A 25,055-nucleotide genomic window follows, 5' to 3' on the forward strand; every position below is an offset into this window, starting at 1 on the left:
TCAGTGGCTGTTTTTTAGCTATAAGTAAGAATAAAGTGATGTGTCCGGAGAGACTGTTCAGTGGTTCAGGCTACTCACTGATCTTGTGGAGGACCCAGCACCCACAAAGTCGCTCACAATCTCTGCAATTTGTTTCACAGTACCTGATACCTTCTTTTGGCCTCTGCCGGTCCCTGAGTGTACACATAGACTCACTCAAGCACACACACATAGTGCGGACACAAACTTAAATGATCTTTTAAAAATGAAGTTACGTCATTTTCAGGGAAGTGGATGCAACTAGAGATAATATTAAGTTACTTAAGCAGAAAGACAAATGCCATGTTTTCTCTGATTTGTGGCTCCTAGATTTTATGTAGATACATAAAGTCATATATATATATATACATATATACATATATATAAAAATGGAAACAATCTATTTAGAACAAAGGGCGCTAACAGGAAGAAGGGGAAGAAAGGAGAAGATAGAGAGACTGGTTTGCTCAATACAAACTTCCTATCTGTATTCAAAGGCTCTTATGTAACATATACTATGTACTGTAAATATACACCATGAAAATTAAAAAGGAAACATTTGAAATATTTAAATAATGACTAGCTTCCCAAACAACTCACAAAGCTCTCTCTCTTTTAGGCATAGTTAGCTATCTATTTGCTCCGAAAGACGTAAGACACTATTAAAGTACAAATAACACAACGAAATTGAAAATATTTTTCTTTTCATAATTTTATTTTGAAATAAGCTCAAATCTAAATAAAAGTTTCAAGAATGGTACAAAGAATTGTGATCAAGTGGGAAACCACACTTGAGCTTTGATAATTGCTTCATTTATGTCATGACATTTATGGCAAAATGTCTCAATCTCTGCTCATGTATTACACGCAGTTGTGGCTTTTGGCTTCCTAGGTCTGGAATATCTGTCTTTCTTTGTCTTTCATTACACCAAAGAGAGTTTTATGGGGCAGCCATTCATAGAAAGCCATTCAGTTTAATTCTCTGTAATGTTTCCGCAGGACTAGACCCAAATTGTGCATTTTGGCAGGAGTGCGGTGTTCTTGTCACGGTGTTGTTTTGTCCCGTCACTGGTGGCAAGACCTTGGTCCCTCAATGACAACTACAGTGTCTGCCGTGTTTTTGAATGGACATTTAAAAAAAAAAAAAACATTTGACATTATTTTTGAAGATACTTGGAGACAACATAAATCACCCTATACTGACCTCTTACGTCACCCCATTAGTTTGAGCACTGACTGATAGCTATTGCCCAGCATATTATAACAACAGTTATCTAACAGAAACCTTAAAATTTCCTTTACATGTATTGGCTGGCATTCTATTGCAAGGAATAACTTTCTCTCCCTCATAGTCACTTATGTATGAATTCACAGGTTCCTATTGGTTAAATTATCCCTGACTTGGCCTGTGTATGCTCTTGAAGGCTGATTCTGAGTGCGTCTGACATGTAGCCACATTTTGCTGGAGACTTCATTTTCTGATGCAGAGCACATTCCAGAGCTGGATCAGCCTTTCTCTTCAAGGTACGCCAGCACATTAGCAGGAAAGAATATTTGGAAATCAAAATCCGGTGCTAGTTGTGTTGGTCGCTGTGAGTGTATCTTTCTAGTCTTCTCAGCGTTCAGAATTAGGAAATATTTACGTAAAACATGCACACACCTTTTCATCACACACACATAGGATGTGGATTTATATGTATATCTATGTATATAGATATTTATATAGATACAATTATACATATATATGCACACACACAAAGGTCACACCGAGAGCCAATTCTCACCAACATTATCAGGCTTCTTTACGAACTTTTATTGTTTTTAATTAAGAAATAATAACTATATATTGACCTGGAATATTTGATGATACTTTTATAAACATATGCAGTTTAGCATGATGAGACCAGCACTCCTTCAACTATCACCTCTTTGTGGTGGGACATTTAGAAAAAATCCTCTCCTTTACCCATTTTGAACACAAATATCGTAACTTTAGTTACCTTCCTGTATGAAGCAGCAACAAAATCTAGAGCATTTCTAGCCTTCTCACCGGGCTCTCTCCTCCTGTGGACGTTCCTCTGAGCCTATCCCAGCGAGGCTAATCTGCCTGGGAAGTTGCCACTGCTAACCTGCTCCGGCGTGTGGTTGCCCTTTAAATAAAACAAATGGCAGAAAAGACCTGAGGAAGGAAGTGGGGAACAGGAAAGAGAGGGAGGCAGAATCAGGTGACAGAAGGTGAAAGAAGGAAGGGAGGAAAATAAAAGAAGGGAGAAGCAGAAGAAAACGTTGAATGCAGGTTGTGGGCTTGAGCTGTCGTAACTGAAAGATAAATTGATCCTCCCAAGAAAAAATAATCTGAAATAGAGATTAGCATTGATATTTTAGAGGATCTATGCATTTGTTCTTTCACTCCGAAGTATTTTTTTTAGCCAAGAGGTCTGGTTGACAGTTTTACATAGATCTAACTGTAGAAGAAAACTCGTGGTGAAGGGAGAATTTTCCTAAGATAACTAGAACTTGGCAGACTAAACTTAGCTGGCTAAAGCCACCAGTATAAATCTGAAGAAAATGCCAGAGGGGAAATCAAGCCGCTGGTGAAAGAGAACAAATCAGATGGGGTTGGAGTGCTGAGCATGACCACTAGATGGTAGTATAAATTCACTATAGATTCATTTTTCAGCTTCGGCTGTTAAAAAAAGGCAGTCAAAGCCTGTGCGGGTGTCTAAGTTCTTGAGCTACTAGTAAGAAACTTGCTTTCCCTTTTATTCCACCACAGGCACAATTCAATCAGTAGCCTTGCAAGTTGTCTTTAAATTTTTCACTGAACTGTTACATACATCCCTAGTTGGATAGAAAATGTGAATGAGTATTTCTAACCCTTTTCAATCAATATATTCTGACACAATCTACACATGTTAGGAACTTGGATTTTGTTTTCTATTTTTGCTCACATGAATATGCTCCCATCCCCTCCATGTCTTTTAAAACATTCATTCTTGGCAAAACCACAGTTCATTTTCCAAATGAGGGCTTTACCTCTATCTACTTAATCTTGGCAAAAATCAATACTATATGACATCATGACATAAGAGAGCATCTATGTACAAACATATACAATTTTATTGATATCTCTACAGACTACAAGAATTTTAGGTATAGTCACAATTGCTGAATGCAACAGAAAAATAGTAATTTGTCATTTTTTGAAAAGATGCAAAAATTCTGAAGATGAAAGAAAGATACATCAATGGTGTTGTCTGTCTCTTATTTCCTAGAATAAAACATCACATAATTAAGTACTAAAAATTATAGGTTATTAGAGATTTTGATCCTGTGTACAACTATCTGAAACCACCACCTATTTTATCTTCTGGCTTTGCAATTGAGACAGGCGGGGAAGTGGCACGAGGGGAGAGGACTCTGAATGTTTTCTCTGTGTTATTACCCTCCATTGGCTGAACTCTTCCTTTCTGGGGGGAAAGCACTTTTTCAGGGCACTGGTGGTCAGGGAGTGACTTTCCATTTACACACAAACCCAATAAGTAAGAGAACACGTTTAAGTGGCCCTGGGAGCTTTTGAGACAACCACCAAACAAGGAAGTGCTTTCTCCCTGTTTGCTAAAATCAGATCCAGCAGGGTGCCCAGAGCCGAACAGGAGCCAATCACCCTGTCTGCTCCCAAGGAAAGACGTGTAATAAGCTTGGAGTCGACTTATTGATTATTTTGAGAATTTTCATTGTCCGGATATTGAGAATTAATTTTACCATGAAGTTTTGTATACTGTTGTCTTATGTAAAAGACAGTCAAAACTTACAACTTTGACTTAAATAACTAAAGATCAAGTCACATGACGTATTATAGGGTTACAAAGAATTAGTGGAGCTGCCTGATCAGAAATGTGGGCTCGCTTTTGCTCTGTGAGAGGCACAGAAGAAATGCCAATCAAAACAAGACTGTGTCTCTTACATTCTGCCTTCTTTGGTCCCTTGGAAGGGGCTAAAAATCAGCCAAGGAAGACAAGAATCTTTCTTAAAGCTGTGGTTAGCAACTTTGGCTGGACATTGGACCCACTTTTATGGCTTTCAAGAATACTGATCTTCCGTTCCCAGTCTAAGACATTTTGAAATCATTGGGTATTTAAAATCTCAAGTGATGGTTATACACAGCCAAAGCTGACAACCACTTTTTTCCAGGGGAAAACAACAACAATGTAAATAAGGGCATTCGCCTGTGCTTCTGGGTGTATCACGACATCTGCGCTTCAGACTCTCGTTATCCCTCCCCACGCCCACGCTCGCCCGCCACCCTGCACCTTCTCCCCCGTTTCTAGATGAGGCCTTACCGATTTCTTCCATTCAGGGCTATGCGGTCTTTTTAGCATGTGCTTCCTGGGATCTCGCATAGGAGAGCCCAGGCCGGTGACAACCATCTCGGGTACCTGAGCATACACGGTACCGCCACCTGAGACGGAAGCTTTGCCGCTGATGTTCCTAACACACAGACTTGATCTGATACGCTGGCTTTGTCACTGCTCTCTGTGAACCAGTGTGGTCAGGGAGACAGTGCTTGCACACACCCCCCCCTCCCCGCCAAAGGGAGCTTGTGATACAAAGAATGTCCTATTCCTAGGCTAAGGGGGAAAAATATTAGTGTTTCTTTCCGGGCTGGCTTCTTTTTACCACTCTGTCCAAAATGCTTGATCGCTAAGTATCTCAAAGAACATAGCTTAATTTTCAACAAATCTTGGGCCTAATCTTACTCTTTATTTTCTTAAACTGGCAGAGATAATGGGTAAACGATACCTTTAAAATGGTATTGGTGGGCCATATAAAAGGGAACTTCACCTTTTAAGGTCTCTTTACATTTTTGGGGGGATGGAGATCTAGGTTTTATTGAGACTCTATTCCAAGAGAGTTGGGAAACATTTCTATGGTGGAACTGATGGAAAACATCTTGGTTTTGCCACTGTATATACTTGAAGCTGACGCCGCACAATGACCCTCCTGGTGACTGAGTGCTAAGTCTGGGCCTCAGAGAAGTGTGGAAGCTAAATCAGAGAAGCAGGTTTTCGGGGGCATGAAATAACGGATAAGCCATTCGCCCTCCACCCAAACCCAAGACAAATGGGTGTTCTCATGGCGGTATCACTGCTTACATGACTGCTGGGAGCAGGGGAACAAGCACTGCTCTCGTTAGGGACGAACAGAAGGGAAGGTCCATTGCTGCTGGAGCAGTGAGGAGGGCTTTTCTGTTGAGGAAGGAATGAGGAGGGAAGGTCACCTTGTCCTCATGGTGCTTTGCAAGCCTTCTCTTCGGATGCCACTTTGTTGATATAATGTAATTGGATGGTAACCAAGACTTAGGGTCATCTTCCGCAGCTCTGTTAAAATTTCTGGGGGTGGTTTTTCTTATGGTCCAAGACAGAAGAGAGATGAGAAAAATGCAAAATCTTATGTGTATCAACATTACTCATTTCCCTAAGATGGCAATGATGACAAAATGGTGGTGGCGGCAAGTGTGTGTGTGTGTGTGTGTGTGTGTGTGTGTTAAGGTTAATGCAACAGAACAGAAAAGTTCAAAGAGAAAAATCACACCCATGGTTAAATCATTGTTATTGCTATCTCTTTGAATTATAAAAATAATTTTGATACAGTAAAACCTCATTAATTTGGATTCTGCTAATCATTGGTTTGTGGGATAAACTATTCTTATTGTAAGAAAGGGTTCAGCAAATAATTTTGTAAGCACATTTAAACTTTAAACATTTATGAGAACTTGTCCTTTTTAAGCATGTCAGAAGCACCTACTCCAAATGATGTCTATTTATAAACTTTTTGATGTATTTGCTGCAGCCCGAATTTTAAGTATGTCTATTGTGAAATGTGGTGTTCTTTTTGATATATTCTCTGTGTGCTTTGAAATAATCTACAGTTGTTAGTTCACTGATTTCTCCAAAACTGCATATGAATCACACATGAAATTTGGGGCAGAACTTCTCTTGCTAAGATGATGTGCTCTTATTGAATGCTGTTTTCTGGAAAGAAATGTTTCATGTATTTCAAACTCTAGTCTCTTTAAATGATGTGCAATAGTAGCTCTCAACTGGAAGCATTTGGGCAATATTTTTTTTTTTAACTGTCATTACTAGCAGGTTTGTACTGGCATCTAGAGGACAGAAACTAAGGACACTGTTAACATCCCATAATATGCTAGACAGAATTTTGTGCTAATGGTGCTGCTATTGAGAACCCTTGCTTCAAAACAAGTGAATTTGTATGTACGCATGTCGGGGTGCGTGCCTGCCTGTGGTATCGAGGATTGAACCCGTGGTCTTCCACACGGTGGGCAGGCTTTCTACCCTGATCTGCATCTCTAAAACAAGTTAAATGTTGCTGGAAGCTTCAGAGATTCTCAGTGAATCCAGTACTGCTTTGGGTTGAAATTCACTATTTCTAAATGACCTAGAAATGTTCTTCTAGGTCATTTTTAAATGTAGAAATGTTAAAGTATCCAGAAAAAACAGAAATTTAGGTCCCTAAAACAGATAGCATAAAGTGGGTGTTGTTTTCCAGGTCCTGACTTTAAATTTCATTAATGTTATTTTTTAATGCAGATTGTCTATTATACAATGTGTATATTATCCAAGCCAAGTTCTCTTATACTAATGCTATAGTAGGAAGTGGATTTACAGAGGGATATTTTTAGGAAACCAGAATTCAGACTCTGATAAATACTATTCTTGTGTGTATTTTCTGGCTCTCTCTATCCTCTCTGCTCTCTCTTCAAAATTACTGGGAAAAATTTAAAGGAAGCACTACTTCAAACAAAAAAATTAAAACCAATGAAAACAATAATTTTGTCTATTAAATGGGATTCAAGGAAATGGGATATCTTAAACATGAACGTAAACCAGTAAGACCTTAAAACTCAATAAACCAATCACATAACTTAAGACTTTGAAAACAGGAACATACTGTTAGGTGAGTCCCAGGATTCTGACATTCAAGCATGTCCAATAGAGCAAATAGGAGTCTTTCTTTTTCTTTGTAGCGCTTCTTTGCTGAGTTATGACAGGCTATTTTTATCATGCTAGAGCTGATCTTTACTTTTGAGAGTTTTAAAGAAGATATTTGGTGTTTACTGAACATTCCTTTTACTTATGTTAATCCTTAATTAGCAACAAAATTATTGATTTTGCATCTTTAAATTATCTATGGATTTCTGTTATCCATCATGATGACTGGGGCCAACATAGCTAAAACAGCACTCTGTTACATACAGGTTTCTGTCAACAAGTGTTGATCCCCAAAGTATTTTCTAGTAAAAGCCCTTGTGAATCAGAAACGAAATAACAGAATCTCTTTCCCAAAATATTAGCTGAGGTTTTACTGAATCACGTCGAAGAGAATGACCAGTTTGGTCTGTGACTATCAGGCTGCAAAAGCACCTTGGGATTGTAGACCCTTTGGGTTTGAACAGTAATATACTGTGTAAATGACAGAGAAGGATACAAATGGAGCTTTAAAAATATATCACTTTGGAAACTGAAATTGGGGTATGTGAAATTCCACTCTTTGTGAAATCAGTTCTCAAAGCTAACTGCATTGTTCCTATAGTCTAGTTTCTGCAAACTTATCGCCAACTCCTCTGTAGAATGTAAACCAGGCTGAAAAAAAATGCTTTGAGGATTCAACCCTGTACGGTTTATGACTAAAAATAGGAATTCATCTTGAGGGTAGCAGAAATGGAAATCAAAGTGTTGGTAATATTTCACTATACTAGCAATACTTGATTATGAATAAGAGCTGTAAATGATGTGAAATACTATGGAGAGAGAAAAAAATGTTAATCATATTCTTGCTGTGAGTATTCAGTAATGTCCTAGTATAATAAGGAAAGTTTCAGATAAGAAGAAAATTCTGGGTTTGTTTTGATTTCTTTCAGTTGGGAATGATAAATACACTTGAAATGCACTGATATCTTCTAATGCAGATTTTTAAATTGTTGGGTGTGGCCCAATTCATAAAAGTAGTTTACCATAAATCCTTTTTCTTCTGTTATAACATGCTTTTGTTTCTTTTCCTCTTAAGATGTTAATTTATCATGCAAAGATTTTTTTTCATTAAGTGCATTAATGCTTTTGTTTGTACAGGAAATTTCAAATCAAAAGGACTCCCCATAGTTTCCAAACATAAATTCTCAGCAAATTACATGCCAAGAGGATAACATCCATTCCACATGGGGAAAAGACAAATTCAGCCATTATCTTGGGGTTGTAACCGGGGTTCCAGCCTTTATGTTGTTCAGCGTCTTTGCCTTTGATAAGTCTCCTTTATGATAACTTCAGATGGACTATAATGGAACATTTTGTAGAAGAAACTGGTTTCTAGCAGTTGAATAGTGGTGCTGGGAATAAATTTGGTTTCCCTGAATAATAGTTTCTCAGAGCAGTCACAGCTTCTTCAGAAGATTAGAACTGGTACCATTTCTTGTCCTTATATTTCAGCATCAACTGGAAAGAGAAAAATAGCAATCAAAAGATGCTACAAAACCTTAAAAATGCTACTCAGCGAATCAGTATAGTTAAATCTCAACATGTAACAAAATTTTACAGCCTCTTTGTGGAACAAAGTGCGTGTGAGAAAGGCTTAAAAAACAAATACTTAAGCTGTTAGACTTAGCTGACAGGAAATGATGTTTAATGACTGAGGCAAAATGAAGGACATAAGTTCTGGTCTCTACTGACCCTTACCCTTCGTGGGAGACTCATAAAAATTCCCTATGCAGCTTTCAAGCAGGTAATACAAAATGCAGACATATCATATCAAAATCAATGAATACTTTATGCACAAGACAAACATAATATAGAATTATTTTATCTCCCTGGGTAGGCAGACCATAATACTTATGAGATACAGGTTCCACTGCATGTCTGCTTAGGCCTCTCTCTCTTTCAAGGCAGGGTTTCTCTGTGTAGCCCTGCCTGTCCTGGACTCACTTTGTACACCACGCTGGCCTTGAACTTACGGGGATCGGCCTGCCTCTGCCTCCCGAGTGCTGGAATTGGAGGTGTGCACCACTGTATCGGCTTGCTCAGGCTTCCTCATGTAGGACCTGAACGTTCCCAGTGACTGCCCCACGGAGATGCCTGTACTCGCGTGGGCGGTTTACCTCGTGCGCATGCTTGGAAAACGCTTCTGCGCTCGTCATCATGCCGGCAGTCTTCTCTTCCAGCTCGCCCAGCCGCTGTCCTCTCTCATCAAGTGCAATTCGGGCTCGGGTGAGCTCTCCCATCACCCCGCCAGCAGCGCCTTTCATCCCTTCTATACTGCCTGGTCCAGGAATGTGCTGTGCAAGGCTGCGCGATGCTTTTCCTGCCGAAGCTTCCCCGACTGAGAAGTTAAGCCATAGAAATAGAAAAAAAAACATGGCCATAATTCATAGTCAAGATGGCCGCCAGGGCAAAATAATATTCTTATAAATTTCTAATACTATCATAAATTTCATCCAAAGGGTGGCATGTCTGGTCTTGTCATAAATGTGGATATATGTTAAAGGTATGAGTGCTTAAGAAAAATACCTAAGAGAGAAACTAGGAAATATGGCTTCCATTTGTCTCTGTGTGTATATAGTGTGTATATGAGGCTGAACTTCCATGTTATATGACTTTTTTTCTTTTTTGTGCATATGAATGAGTATGTTCATGTGTTTGGGTATGTGCATGTGTGTGATCCTGCATGTGGTGTAGGTCAGAGGAGGTCAACCTTGGGTGTTGTTCACCTTCATAGTTTTCCTAAAAAAGATGACTGAATGCTTATGGTTTGTGTGTGTGTGTGTGAATGTCAAAGCATGGGCTTAGTTCACACTACTGTGTGATTCTGGAGGCCAGAGGACAACTTATGGAAACTGGATCTTTCCATCTACCATGTATGTCCCAAACTTTGAAGTCACATCATCAGGTTCGGTAAAAGTGCCTCCAGTGGCTAAGCCATCTTGCTGGCCACAACTTGTTGTTTGAGACAGTGTCTCTCACTTGTCTGGCATTCCCTATGTCAGCTAGGCCAGCTGGCCAGTGATCTCCAATGTTCTGCCTGTCTCTGCTTTCCCATCATTGACATTACATGGGTTGAAGATCAGGATAGTTAACACAGTTAGAGCCTTTCACAGGACAATACAGAACAGATTATGATACACAGGTTTCTTGGCAGAAATTTAATGAACATTTTCAGGGATGTCACATTGGAAAGGAACCTAGGCTTTTAAAAACCAAGAGCCTCCTTTGATCACCTCCCCCTGAGGAGGAAACAGCCTTATCAGGTCACAGAGGAAAACAATGCAGCCAGTCCTAATGAGACCTGATAAAACAGGGTCAGATGGAAGGGGAGGAAGACCTCCCCATCAGTAGACTGTGGGAGGGGCATGGGAGGAGATGAGGGAGGGAGGGAGAGGGAAGAAGGGAGAGATTGGGAGGGGATGAGGGAGGGGGCTATAGCTGGGATACAAAGTGAATAAACTGTAATTAATAAAATAAATAAATAATTTTTTAAAAAAGAAAAAGGCAAAAAAAAAAAAAAAAACCCACAAACAAAACAAGAGCCTCATTGATGTCCAATTCACATGTCACAAAAGCAATCCACAATAAAGCATATAATTAGGTCACTGGGTTTTAGTGTCTCATAAAGTTGTATAACTATAACTACTACTGATTTTAGAATATCTTTTTTCTTTTTATAATTTAATTTTATCTATTTATTTATTACAATTTATTCACTTTGTATCCCTGCTGCAGCCTCCCTCCCTCATCTCTCTAAAAATTCTAAAAATTTAAGACAGAAACAATGCCACCTTGGTCTATAATTTGAGATATAATATATTAACACCCCCCCCACACACACACACTAACAGCTCTTTGATTTTGTGATGGGTTTTTAAAATAAGGAGTTTACTCACAGAGTTCTTCTCTGTCAAATGTCTGTCCACTTCCACCAAATAGTCCCTTGAGAAAGCCTCTGTTTTGAGCTTCTGGTGTCTCTATGGGAGTAAACAAATCGCCTACCATGTCCTGCACCAATTGAGAAAAGAGTATTAGAGCAACTAAGGTTAAAATAATTGATAAAAAGGCAACGCTGTGGTATGTTACAATACATCATGAAAACAGCATTTCCGTATCTTTTCCATGTGATTTTTGCTTGGTTCACAGTTTTGCCCTTAGCTCCTCGGAGTTCTTAATGAAGGAAAATCAAATAAAACAAAAGAAAACAAAACAAAAAAGCAACGAAAGAAAAACATAACACTTTAGAGAGCACAGCCATAAGCTTCACGGAACACACAGTGGGAAATCATCTAATACCAGTGTCCTATGTCACTACCAATTACTCCGGGGTAAGGAGGGAGCAGATTCTGCAGTCAGCCATTCTGTTTAGAAGAATAGAAAATTCTACACAACCATATGTCCAAACACCAGTTCCACTAAGACAGGACCCAAAGAACCACAGAATTATGTGGGCCTCACACAATCACCTGCACTGAACTGAAATTCATTGCAGATACTCCAGTGAACTGTTCCCTGTCTTTTCCCACTTCCAGTGTCTATCCTGTTTGCCTTCTGAATGAGGATTAAGCATCTTCCCTAGGGTCCTCCTTGTTTAGCTTCTTTAGGATTATGGATTTTAGTATCTTTATCCTACATTATATGGCTAACATCCACTTATGAGTGAGTATATACCATGTGTGTCTTTCTACTTCTGTGTCACCTCACTCAGGATGTTCTTTTCTAGTTTCCACCATTTGCCTGATAATTTCATGATTTCCTTGTTTTTAATTGCTGAGTAGTACTCCATTGTGTAAATCCATGGGCAGCTCAGTCTTCATGGGGGCTCCCTAGCAAGGGGAGCAGGGGCAGTCTCTGGCATGAACTCCATTGCATGCTCTTTGATCACCTCCTCCTGGAGGGAAGGCCTTAGTAGGCCACAAAGAAAGAGGATCCAGACAGTCCTGGTGAGACCTGATAGGCTAGGGTCAGATAGTAGGGAAAGAGGTCCTCCCCTATCAGTGGACTAGGGGAGGGACATACAGGGGGAAGGGAGAGGGAGGGTGGGACTGGGAGGAGATGAGGGAGGGGACTACAACCATGATATAAAGTGGATAAATTGTAAATAATAATAATAATAAAATAAAAAAGAATCACCATGCAGTAGTCCATCCTGTGTTCGTGTAAGGGGGGGGACTATGAACTGGTGGAAAGGGGACTCTTCCCTAATGAGATGAAAATTTACTGCTACAACTGTAAATACAAGCGTGGGCATGACCACATCAGAACCACTGACACTGAAATGCACACAGGACAAATATGAGCACGCCACACATCAAGCAAACAGTGGCTGGTGAGCTGGAAATTATGTTGAGGTATATCCCATGCTGAAGCCTAGGGGTTCCATTTGTTTTTATTCCGTTTGAATTCATCCAGGAACTTATTTTGTCCTCTGGTTTAATTGGAAATTCTTAAAAAGTCATTCTTTTAAACTCTTTGGGATTCCACTGAATTCAGCTCCCTAGACTACATTACTGTGGAATCATCTGAAAGGAGGACTGACCCTGCCTGCTGACACCTGGGCAGACATTCAATCCAGAAGGTAACCTGCTTGAACTCTGTTGTGGCACTGCGCATTGACAAAGCTGCTTAAACAGACTTGAGCTAGACACACAAGCACCTGCTCTCCTTTCAGTAGAGTGAGATCCTTAAGACAGCTCAAGCAGAGGAGGAAGACAACATCCATCCAAGTAAATAAGATTAGCTGAGAGTGTAATTTTTTTATTTTACTTTGTCTCTCTTTTTATTTTTTATTTATTACAGTTTATTCACTTTGTATCCCAGCTGTAGCCCCCTCCCTCATTCCTCCCCAGCCCCAATCTCCCTCCCTCTTTGCTTCACCTCCCCTTCCATCTGACCCTAGCCTATCAGGGCTCATCAGGACTGGCTGCACTGTCTTCTTTTGTGGCCTGGCAAGGCTGCTCCCCCTTCAGGGGGATGTGATCAGAGAGCCAGCCACTGAGTTCATGTCAGAGACAGTCCCTGTTGCTATTACTAGGGAACTCACTTGGACATTGCCATGGGCTACATCTGTACAGGGGTTCTAGGTTATCTCCATGCATGGTCTTTGGTTGGAGTATCAGTCTCAGGAAAGACACCTGTGCCCAGATTTTTTGGTTCTGTTGCTCTCTTTGTGGGGTTCCTGTCCCCTCCAGGTCTTTCGTCTCCCCCTTCTTTTATAAGATTCCCTGAACTCTGCCAATAGTTTGGCTATGAGTCTCAGCATCTGCTTAAAAATTTTCATCTTTCTTATCTTTTAATGGTTTTGTTTAATTTGTCTATTCCTTATGCTTTATAATTATTCTATTTTATCACCTATTCCATTTAGTTCTCTGTATTATTTTGCTTATTTAAAACTTAGAGGAGGACCTTGCACCCAGTCCTGGTGAGGCCTGATAAGCTAGGGTCAGATGGAATGGGAGGAGGACCTCATCTACCAGTGGACTTAGAGAGGGGCAGGGAGGAGATGAGGGAGGGAGAGTGAGATTGGGAGGGAATGAGAGAGGGGGCTACAGCTGGGATACAAAGTAAATAAACTGTAATTAATACAAAAAATAAAAATATTAAAAATAAATAAAAACTTATATACTTTCTCTCAACCCTATTTCATTTTCTTTCTTCATTCTTCCTCCTGACTTATTAATTATAACTTTCTATAGATTTAATAATCTTTAAATTTCATTTACTCTAATAACCTATAGATATAATGTTTAATAGGAGGAAACTAAAAGCATTTCCACTAAAATAAGGAAAGGGATTCTGAATTCTTTATTCCAATTAATATAGTGCTTGAAGTATTAGCAGAAACAACAAGAGACTAGGAAAAAAGTGGGATGAACTAGGAAAAGAAGTAGTCAAATAATTCTCATTATCAATACTATGGAGACCTAAATCTAAATGCTTTACTAGAGAACTCTTAAAAATAATAAACCTTTACATCAGAGTAGCAAGATAAAAAATAAAAGCAAAAATAGCTTTCTAAAATGCCAGTAATAAAAATGTTGAGAAAAAATGAGAAAAACGAACACTCTCACAATAAGTTAAAAATACCTTGGAATAAATCTAACTAAGGATATGAAAGAGATCAATAATGAAAATTTTAAATCACTGAAGAGAGAAAATGAAGAAGACAGTAAATGACAGACTTGCCATGTTCATGGATCAGCAGAATAATGTGAAAATAATTATATAAACAGAAGCAACCTACAGAGTCAATGCATCCTTCATCAATGACATTCTACAAGAAGAAAACTGTAAAACCCATAGAAAGCACAAAAGACAAAAAATACAAAGCAATTCTGAGCAAAAGGAACAATTCTGGAGGTATTACTATCCTTGAATTTAGTTATATTATAAAGCCATAGGAATACGACCAGAATGCCACTAGCATAAGAACAAATATGTAGATCAATAGAACAGAACAGAGAGCCCAGACTCAGCCAGAATGATAAGATTTTTTTTTTTTTTTTTTTTTTACAAAGAGGGCAAAAATTTTTGGAGAAGAGACAGTCCCTTCAACATAATATTGGGTAGCTTCAAGAAGAATGAAACTAGATCTATATCTCTCATTCTGCATAAAATCAATTAAAATTTATCAGATCTTAATGTAAGACCCAAAACTCTCATTATGAGAAAACATTTCAAATTATAGGTAATATGTGAGGACTTTCTGAAAAGAACTCAAATAATGAAGTAAAATCAAGAATCTGAAAATGAGATTGATTAAATTAGGATGCCTCACAACAAAGAAAACAAATGAGCAGGTGGACTGTAGGAAGGGAAAAATCTTTGCTAACTTATAGCAGACAGAAGGTTAACATGTACAATATAAAAATATTTTATATCTTTATATAGATCTATATCCAAACAACCAAATAACAGAAAAGCAAACTATTCTGTTGACAAATGGGCTAATGAAATAAACTCAGTAATCAAATGATAAAGACAAAGCCCAATAAGCATATGGAAAAATATTCAACATGTTTAACCATTAGGAAATGCAAATTAAAACTATATCAAGAACCCATGTCGCCCTAGTCAGAACGGCAACCATCAGGAAAACAAATAACCAATTCTGGCAAGGATGAGGTAAAAAGGAAACGTGTATACTGCTAACTGGATATACATTAGTTTGTCTACTATGGAATTCAGTATGTTCAAGGAGATTCTCCCCAAAACAAACAACAGAACACATGACCCATACTACCTGAATGTACACCCAAAGAACCTTCAGTTAACATACCACAGTGATGCTAGGACCTATTTTTTTAGCACTGTTTACAAAAGGCAAATTACAGAATTAGTGCAGGTGTCCATTAGCAGAACAATGGATAAAGAAAATGTGGATCAATGGTTAAGAACACTGGCTGCTCTTTCAGAGGATCCAGGATCCAGATGGTCTGATACTGTCTTTTGACCTCTGTGGGCAACAGGAATACACACATATATACATGTAGGCAAAATAGCCATACCCATAAAATAACTATAAGTAAAGCTTAAAAGTTATAAAAGCATGAAATTCTGTTATTTTCAGGAAAATAGATGCAACTGGAGAGTATTATGTTAAGCAAAATAAATCAGATTCAGAACAATAAATATTACATGTGTGTTCTAGATTACATGTAAACACATAAAATTACACACAGAGATACATACACACACACACACATGATGTATGCAAAACATGAAAGTAAAACCTAGATTTGCTGGAGAAACAGAATGATAGAAGGGTAAGAGAGGAGAAAGGAAAATGTATCCAAGAGTGAATATGATCAAACTAAAAATGTATTTGCGTAAAAATGTCATTATGAAACCCATCTCTATGTATAAGAAACTTAAGCCAGTGTTATTAAAACAAAACTCCCTAGGATAAAATACTTTTCAATTCATCTAATACTATAAGTGATTATAATAATTAGTTCCTCTTATTACTTCCAAGTATATCTAGAACCATACTAGAAGTTCATTATGATTACATTGAAGAATATATATTCAAAACATATAGGAAGGGTATATTTCATGTCTGCCCAAACGATTTTCTAGCTTATAGATGTCTCTATTCTTTTCCTTTCTTAACAATCACATCTATTTATTTATAAAGGAACTTTACCTACCTGAATATTATCACACATTTCTTGGCTATATGTTAACCGTTGAATTTCAGTAGGAGAGACAAGGTATAATGCCTGTCCTTCATTAGTAAAACAAAATGTCCGTGCTATTCTCATGTCTGTCAGTGGCAAATAATTAACATCCAACATTGGGCGAAGACTGGGCAAGCTGAATAGAAAAAATAGCAAATACATATTTCATATTTACATTGATATAAACGTGTCCTTTAATAAAAAACTTTTTAAAAAATATGGAACACTTCACAAATTTGTGTGTCATCCTTGAGCAGGAGCCATGCTAATCTTCTTTGTATTGTTCTAATTTTAGTATATGAAAACTTTTAAGTCATTATTTTATGTTTTTTCTTCATAGCACCTTCAAAGGTTAGTAACAGCCTTTCATAGATAATCAATCATACGTACACACAACAAACATGATCACAGTTCTATCTTAGCCCATATAAATGCCTAGCAAACATCCTTAAAGGATGTGTATACCCCACATCTACACAAAATTAAAAAGTTAGAAAAATTATCTGAAATATGAAGGATATAATAGTGGTTTAATGTAAAATTTGAGTGACAAACATGAGCCGAGAGGAGGAAAGTATATCACACAGACCTTCTCATAAATTCATGTCTCCCATAATTGAAGTATGTCTAGGGGTTAAATCAGTTACAGACAAGATGGACTGATATTCATTGAAAAATCTTTGAAAATAGATTGATAGAGAGAAAAAAATCAGAAATATATGGGAATAAGCCATCCATGGTTTCTTTTCCCTCAATTTTCTCCTTCACTAATTACTTACAGATCTGTTCACATCTTCTCATTTAGAAATCATGAAATAAAATAGCATGAAAGTCTGGTTTTACTCTTGAGTTACTTTCCTACTTTTCTTTCTATTTTCTGAAAGAGTGACCTATAGCAGGATAAGGGATCAGACAGTAACTGTTTTAGGCTCTGAGGCCTGCAGCGTCTCCTTTGCAAGTATCTGGTCCTGCTTTGTAGTATAAAAGCTGCCACTGTGAACATGAATGGCGGATATGACTGTGCTACAAACACTTTTATTTTCAGACACTCGAATTCGTATAATTTCCATCAACCACATTCTCTGACTTTTTCGATCCTTTAATTCGTGGCTTGCAGGCTGTACAGAATCAGATCAGGGATGATCTTGTTATCATTGGCCAACCTCATATCTGCACTGCTCCCCCGTTCTCGCCCTCCTGAGTCACGCTTGCCTCCACTACGCTCCCAACACTGGCTTTCTTAGAAAGTTTCCTGCAGTCCATGCTGGCCTCCCACTTACTGCAGAGTAACTTTTGAACCTTCTGTCTTCAGCGCTGGGATTCTAGGCATGCTCCAATATGACCACTCTATAGTTTTGTTCCTGGTACCACACTTCTTTGACACTTCTGGTGTATTTGCTACCTCTTGATGATCTCTTTCCTCACATACATAAAACAGCAGGCTGTGCTGTTCCGGCCCCTTCCTTTTCTGATGACACCACAGCCCCTTTCTTTGGGTTTTCTTTTCTCTAGTGTATAAATACAAGCTTCTCTCCTCAGCAGTGTACTTTTCATTTTTTTGCAGGATCTTTTGATGACCTTTGCTGTTGGCTGTCTTCAGTTTTCAGTTTAAGCTCTTTTCCAAGAGACCAGACCTTAAACTGCTGTTAAACTTCTGCTGGATGGCTTAGGTGAGCCTCAAGTGTCAAATTTGTTTTCAATTTCTGCTCAAACTCCTTCTCATTATTTTCCAAGTCCTCTTACTTTCTTACCTGCTAATAGTATTCCTATAATACACATTCCCCAAATCCTGAGACCCAGTAACCTCCTTTACCTCAACAACAAATAACAAAACACTCAGCGTCTCCCTCTACTCCACGCGTGTGCCCTCCTGGCCTTGTAGATAGCTCTCATTTCAGCTCCCGAGCCCGGCCCAAGCCCTGATTCCCTGAGTGTTTCCTAGTGCACATTCCACAAAAGGCTAACTACCTACTTCAAAATTTCATTTCTTATACATTTTATATTTAGCTCATCAACCAAGGCCCTCAACCGTTTATGTCAATCTACTTGTCTAAGTTACTTTTCTCTATTATACATTTTAATGCTTCAATGCTTTTAAACTTTAGGGACTTAGTTTGTCAAAAGAAAATCCAATTTATGTCTCCTCTACCAGCATTGTCATTTTCTATGTTTTCTACTTATTTGTTTACTATCATAGGTTACTAATTTTCATCTCCTTTTTATGTCTACTGTAATAATTTACTGTTTAAATGGTTTTGGAACAAATGGTTTTGGAAGTATTGACAAGAATGACAGTCACTTCTCTAATAGGTAGACATTTCATTTTCTTGTAGCTCTTTCATCCAAATGATTACAATAGCATTGCTAAGTTCATAAACTAATCAGGCAATATTTTTATGTTTCACAAGTTTTACATGATCTCACTGAGTAGAATGAACTCTCTAAGCTTACAATCGTATTTAAATGTCTGATGGCTGTTAGTGTACTGTTGAGGGCTGAGTTTACCTTTGCCAATGCTCTACGCCTTTAGACAAATTATTTTACAACGGAAGATGAAAATAATACTTTCCAATATCCAGGGAAAGCCCTGAGAATCAAGTGATGTTCTGTTTGTAAAGTTCTTGTGTAATAGTGAAAGCAACAGATAATTTCATTTCCGTTATAGCTTCTGAATCCAGCGCATAACACAGTTCGAACACTCACTTGTTAAATTAATGTAGGAATGACTGGGAACAATTCTCTCTGGGAATTCTTTGATATCGATAATCTGTTTACTATATATTGATATTAGACAAGTAGTTTTGTTTAGTAAACCAAAACTAGCCCTCTCAACATCAAACAACAAATCCCTCTTCACGTTGTTGAATAACAGAACATTCACAAACGCAGTGAAACACCGTGTCTGGGTACTTCTCTTTAACAGTGTGAATCTGCTCTTCGCTGTTATACCTTGCTAGTGATGCTGCGATTACCAGTTAGCAATAAATAGGCCAAGTACCTCATTATCATGATATGCCCGTTCGCACAGAAGCAGGCCAAGCAGGCACTGCTGCACATGACCACCACATCTGCTTGCAATATGAACGATGTCTCTGTGATGTTGTGGACGTAAAGGCAGGTCTGAGAAGGCAGTGAGAAGACTTTGGCTTGTTTTTCTGAGCAGATGATCGTGTACTGATGGTCGCCTATTTCTTGGGATGAAGAAGAGTAGTTCATGACCAGTTTCCTTTTCCCTGTCTTTTCGCTTTCATCTGTGTTGTTTGGATCCCTCCATACTTCATATGGGGGCTGCATTAAACTGCCAGTTCTGTCCATGCAGGAGAATGTTAGCACAGCTCCTTTCAACGATAGGAATGTACCTATAAAGACAATTCACATCACTCACATGTGAAGTCCTTCCTAAAGAGCAATTTATTACTCATGGATGGACAACAATGTTTTACATTATGATAATTTACATGCGTATTTTATAATATTGTAACAATACACAAAATCAGTATGTTTGTGAGTTAATGTGCTGTAACAACTTAGATTAATAAAATTTTAGGCCAGGTGCAGTGGTGTATGCAGGTGGATCTCTGTGAGTTTGAGGCCAGCCTGTTTCCTGAGTTAGTCCAGGACAGCCAAAGCTACACAGGAAAACCCTGTTTGAAAACAACAACAAAAAAAAGAAAAACAAAACAAAACCAAAATAAAATTTTAGGTCTAAAAGGAACCTAAAATATTAGTTGGCCAAACTTGTTCATTATATTAAGGACAAAACAGATCTAGAAGGATAATGACACTAGGGACAGGCCATACAACTTGGATTAGAGCCTCAATCATAGTTAATATTAAGCCTTGGCTAGAACTCAGGCTTTCTGATTCAAATTCCAAGATTCTTATGTTTCAATTCAAACTATCTTTTGTTTTCTTTTATCTTTTTTGTTTTTGCTTAATTTGTTTTTAATTGAAATAGAGTCACATCACTTTCCCCCTCCCTTTCCTGCCATCAGTATCTCCAGTGAGCCCCTCCCACAGTCCCCAATAGTAGACCAAGAACCACAGGCAGTTAATGAGGAGAATTCATCCCTCCAAGGGATGAGTCTCCTTATTCAATGCAGAGTGGTCGTTCCTGAAAACATAGACATGGATTTTTTTTCTTTATCCTATATAGTTCCATTAAAAATTTAAAAGGCACAGTTTTAGTATGTGTATAACTTACAGTTTTGTTTTGTTTTTTCATGACAGGGTTTCTCTGCATAGCTTTGGCTGTCCTGGACTCACTCTGTAGACCAGGCTGCCCTTGAACTCACAGAGATCTACCTGTCTCTGCCTCCCAGAGTGCTGGGATTACAGGTGTATGCCACTACGCCCGGTATTAATTTGCGTTGTCTGAACAGCTACAAAAGTCTTTCTCCCATTGTTCACTATCTCTCTTCCACTCTTTATTTGCTGTGCAAAACCCATTTAATTTGATGCAATTCAATTTGCCAGTTTTCCGTATTATTAGTGATCATTTGAGGTCCTATCTGGAGAATCACTGCCTGTACCTGAACCTTGAAATGTTTCCCCTATGCCTTTTTAAAAGTAATTTCAAAGTTTCTGGTCCTATGTTAAGGTCCTTGATTCCTTGCAATCTAATTAACATGATTTTATGGTAAGTTGCCTAATCTTTGCTTCTCTGATTAATTTTTTAGGGCAGATTCCTAAATCTCTGTGGACTTTTCAGACAGGACTTAGGCAAGTTAGTTCACTGTATCAGTTATAGCTGGTAGTTTCTAATCCAGCAATTCAGCATAATAAGACATTAGAACTAGAATAACACATACAATGTGATCAATTAGCAAAATGAAGTGAGTTGGGATTAAAGAAATTCAGCTTCAAATCTAAATCTCTCTCTCACTTGCCTGAAGCATCTTGTTCATCCTTTCTGGCTCATTTTATTAATTGTTAATAAGAAAATTACAATATATCAATATAAAATAGGGGGGAAATGGCCTATTTGTTAGATTAGCATCACACAGGACTTGCTAAAAGTACAAATCCTCAGGCTCTACCTGAATCAGAGGGTCTGGGGATGGGATCCACCAATCCCTATTGTAACAACATATTCAAATGATGCTGATACAAACAAAAGTGACGGTATGGAAGAGAGTCTCTAGGTATTTTTCAGCTCTCCCATTCAATGATTAAACACACTTCAAATTTCCATATCACTGGGAAGAATATGTTGCTAGGACAAACAAGATAATCTATGTGAAAATACTCCTTAAAGAAGAAAAGTGAGATTTTATTTTTAGTGGTATCTTTTTTTAGTTGCTGATTCGACCTCCTTAGTAGCTCTGGGTTTGTTCCACTACACTGTGTGATTCCAGTGTTGTATTCATTTCCTTTAGGTTATCTGGTTTGTTGGAACACCAGGGTCATACAACTATGATAAGGTACAACCTCATATCTGTTAGGATAACTATTTTTTTTTTTTAGAAATTGCAAGTACTTTTACTCCATTTCACTATACTGGCTTAACAAGTGGGATTGGATTGAACTGAGATAAATTGTAAAATAAGAACAACTTTTCTTTATAGCCCCCATATGAGGATAACTATTTTTAAAACACTGTAAGATAACAGTGATGGGATGGTGTGGAGAAACTAAAACAGGCATTGTTTCTATAACCTCTCCTGTGAAACAGTGCCATAGACATGTGTCAGAACACAGTCCAAGGATGGAGTCATGTGAGGGGAATTCTGAGAGCTTGTGAGAAAACTCCAAGAAAGCAAGACAAGAGTCTCATGATCTCAGTTTAAGCAAAACATGAAATTGTTCTCAGTTTGTGCTGTCATGTCCCTCCCTGGTGAGGTTACTTCAGATTATTCATTACAATTGGCTATTGCTCTTTGATTAAATGCCTCTATGGAAAAGCACGTTTTTCCCACGTGTAGCTTGTCCTTGTGATTACGTACAGCTTGAACTCTGGTGACCTTTCTTAACCCTAAAGGTATAAATTGATGCTATGAATAAAGTTGGCTCTTGCATGAGATATTCGTTCACCTCATTTTTAGGCTTCATTCTCCCAGGTTCCACTGCATTAGAGTGGTCAACGGACATGGAAAATGGTGTGGAGGTTTTCCACAAAATTAAAAATGGAACTGACATATAATAAACAATGCAGTTCTGGGGCTGTAGCCCAGGGCTGTGAGGACACACACGCTCCTGTGTAGCACTGTTTCCAACGGTGATGGGGTGGAGACAACCTATGTTTCCAGCAGATGAATGGATAAAAGTGTGATATATAGATGCAATGCAATATTGTTCAACCTTAAAGGAAGGTATAGAAGAGAGAATGGATTTGGCAAAGAGACAGGACTCAGAACTACAATCACAGAATCAATCAATAAGCTACAGAGAGGAAAAGCAGAAATCCCATTCTCAGTTGGAACTTTTTAGTCACCTGTTTTTTCATATGGGATTCTATTCCTTTTTCTCCTTTTACTGCTATAAATTTGCCTTCTGGATATTCTTTTCTTTTCCCTTTCAGTGGTTAATTAGAAAACAAACATGAACCTAGCTGGCATCCTAATGGATGGATTTTAAAGAGCAGTAGTATGTTTACAGAAAACCAAGAAGATCATATTCCTGCCCATGTGTCTCTTCTGCCATTTCTCCTACTATTCCCATCTTGTATTAATAATCTATATTTGACATAACTGATCAACTGATATTGATACATTATGGATTCTAAATATTTTAAAGTAATAGTAGGATACCAACTTGGAAGATTACAGAGGACAGATTTCCTATTGGGTAATGTGCACTAGATAAGGGAAATCTTGCACACCAGTTATTTTTATTTTGCCATCATTTTATTGTTTGCTTAAGAATGGGAGAAATCTCTATAAAAGTGAGAGACACTGTGTTTGTCCATGGAATCATTTCTACTTAGAAAGGCATATCAGCTTTAACTTCATATCTGAATTTTTTTCCAACTATGGATCTAGGCTATGTGACAGGAAAATTTTATTTAACTTTGGTATTTGTGATGAATGCCTGGCACGTGTTAAGACATACTATATATATATGTAATCATTGAGTAAAAGAATAGATTTGAATTGGTACTTAATAATTCACTTTGAACTTACTGATCTGGCTCTAACCTAAGCAAAATTAAAAAATATATTTTTAAATTATAATATTTTATTTTTATTAATTACAGTTTATTTCCTTTGTATCCCACCTGCAGCTTAAAATTAGAAATATAGTAAAAATCATTTTCACTATGTAGTATCAGTTTAAAATAAAGTGTTTGTTTTTAGTAGTTTAGAGACAAAGGTTTCCCCAAATTTGCCACACTCATAAAGCCGACTGTTCTACCTGCCATCTATTTATATGTAACACAAGTTCATATAAAACCCACCTCTCTCTAATCTCGTGTGCTGTATGTACTATTTAAAAATAAAATCTCTTATTCTAAAATGAAATCATTTTCTTAGCTTAATATACCTAAAACATTAATTATATGTAGGAAAGAGAGTAAACTTTGTGATTAGAATCTGTTAAAATATTCAAAGGACTGTCAAGTGAAATCACACTTAAAAAAATCACACGTTTAAAAAATGGGGATGAGAGATGATTCAGGTAGAATAGAACATGTAACTAAGGTGAATTCTTGAGGTTTTACCATGAAAAGGAAAGGAAGACTTCAGGATAGCCACTTTAGGTCAGATAGCTTCTACTTTAATTATTCTGATTTCTTCAAGAAGGATGTAAAAATACTCATAGGTTCTGGCCTGGCACAGAACTTTGGAAAAGTGCTTCAACTTATTAAAAATAAATTGTACTTGTGCATTTATCTCAGCACTTTGAAGGAGCTTATTGTCAAAGGCTGTTTTTAGACTTGCCTTTCTGGTTTCCCCCAGAGAAACCAATACACGCTTACCCAAAAGGACTGGTAAATGACAGTGTGGGTAAATGTTGCAATAATACTCGAGTTATGAAATTATTAGTAGTTCATATAATGAGGCTTATACTCCTCACCATTGTCTGAAACAAATGCATATTATTAATACTTAATATTTAAAGTGAAGTCAGTAGAACAAGGGAACAGATGAACAAAACCTCTTACCACTTGGCAACACCATCACCGGCTCCGTAAACCTCTGTTCATCTGATGGTGGCAGATTTAGGGAGATGAGTAACACCATTCCCAGACTAGTTCCAACAAACAGACACGGGGAAACGGTAGAGTCATTTTTCCGCGCGAAGGATTCCATGAAGTGTAAAGCCGTGATGGCCTCTTTAGAATCTTTGTCAATGCTGGAGAGGCTGGAGCTCCTGGAGCGACTGTAGGAATTCTCTCGGGCTTCTATGAGCATTAAAAAAGCAAAAAATCAAGCCTGAGTGAATCTGAGACAGGCCAGATCTATACCTGTAAACCATAGCTAGGAGAGAAAGAAACATTTTATTGTTTATTGACAAGAGGCCATCTTGTCTAGGTTACTGGCTCATGTTGAAGGTGGGAAATCTGAAGTCTGTATATGTTATCATAAACTCAGGCAGAGTTAAAACTAAACGTCCAGTTTCCTGAGTTCTAGCCTACCATTTTTCTTTTGTACATTCCCTGAAAGATCAGTTATAATTCTTCAATCAGTAAAAAAGCAAAACAAAACAAAACAAAAAACACCCCTAACTCTAACGAGTCAAAATACAAAATTTTCTGATATCACTTAATTGCTTTTCCTTCATGTCTTTTGATTATAGAAACCATATTAATGATTCCTTGGCAGTTCACACATACCAACAGTATCATGGTTACCAACATGAA

General features: G+C 37.8%; 1 protein-coding gene and 1 pseudogene across 9 annotated transcripts in view; both read right to left on the bottom strand.

Annotated features, from left to right (window-relative positions):
- Positions 1-1,130: 1,130 nt before the first annotated feature.
- Stxbp5l (syntaxin binding protein 5L) overlaps positions 1,131-25,055 on the bottom strand; it is a 257,234-nt gene continuing 233,309 nt past the window's right edge. For all 9 annotated transcript variants that reach the window (XM_060370356.1, XM_060370363.1, XM_060370360.1 and 6 more), the window contains 6 exons: positions 24,357-24,596; positions 19,251-19,611; positions 16,223-16,388; positions 10,970-11,081; positions 9,191-9,411; positions 1,131-8,531 (listed from right to left, as the gene is read on the bottom strand). In XM_060370356.1, the coding sequence (XP_060226339.1) occupies positions 8,490-8,531; positions 9,191-9,411; positions 10,970-11,081; positions 16,223-16,388; positions 19,251-19,611; positions 24,357-24,596 (1,142 nt within the window). In that variant the 3' untranslated portion in view covers positions 1,131-8,489. The remainder of the gene's footprint in view (positions 8,532-9,190; positions 9,412-10,969; positions 11,082-16,222; positions 16,389-19,250; positions 19,612-24,356; positions 24,597-25,055) is intronic.
- LOC132648884 (U6 spliceosomal RNA) lies at positions 16,465-16,563 on the bottom strand (annotated as a pseudogene).

The sequence above is a fragment of the Meriones unguiculatus genome, chromosome 17 (genome assembly GCF_030254825.1).
Source record: "Meriones unguiculatus strain TT.TT164.6M chromosome 17, Bangor_MerUng_6.1, whole genome shotgun sequence".
In the NCBI taxonomy this organism is placed as follows: domain Eukaryota; kingdom Metazoa; phylum Chordata; class Mammalia; order Rodentia; family Muridae; genus Meriones; species Meriones unguiculatus.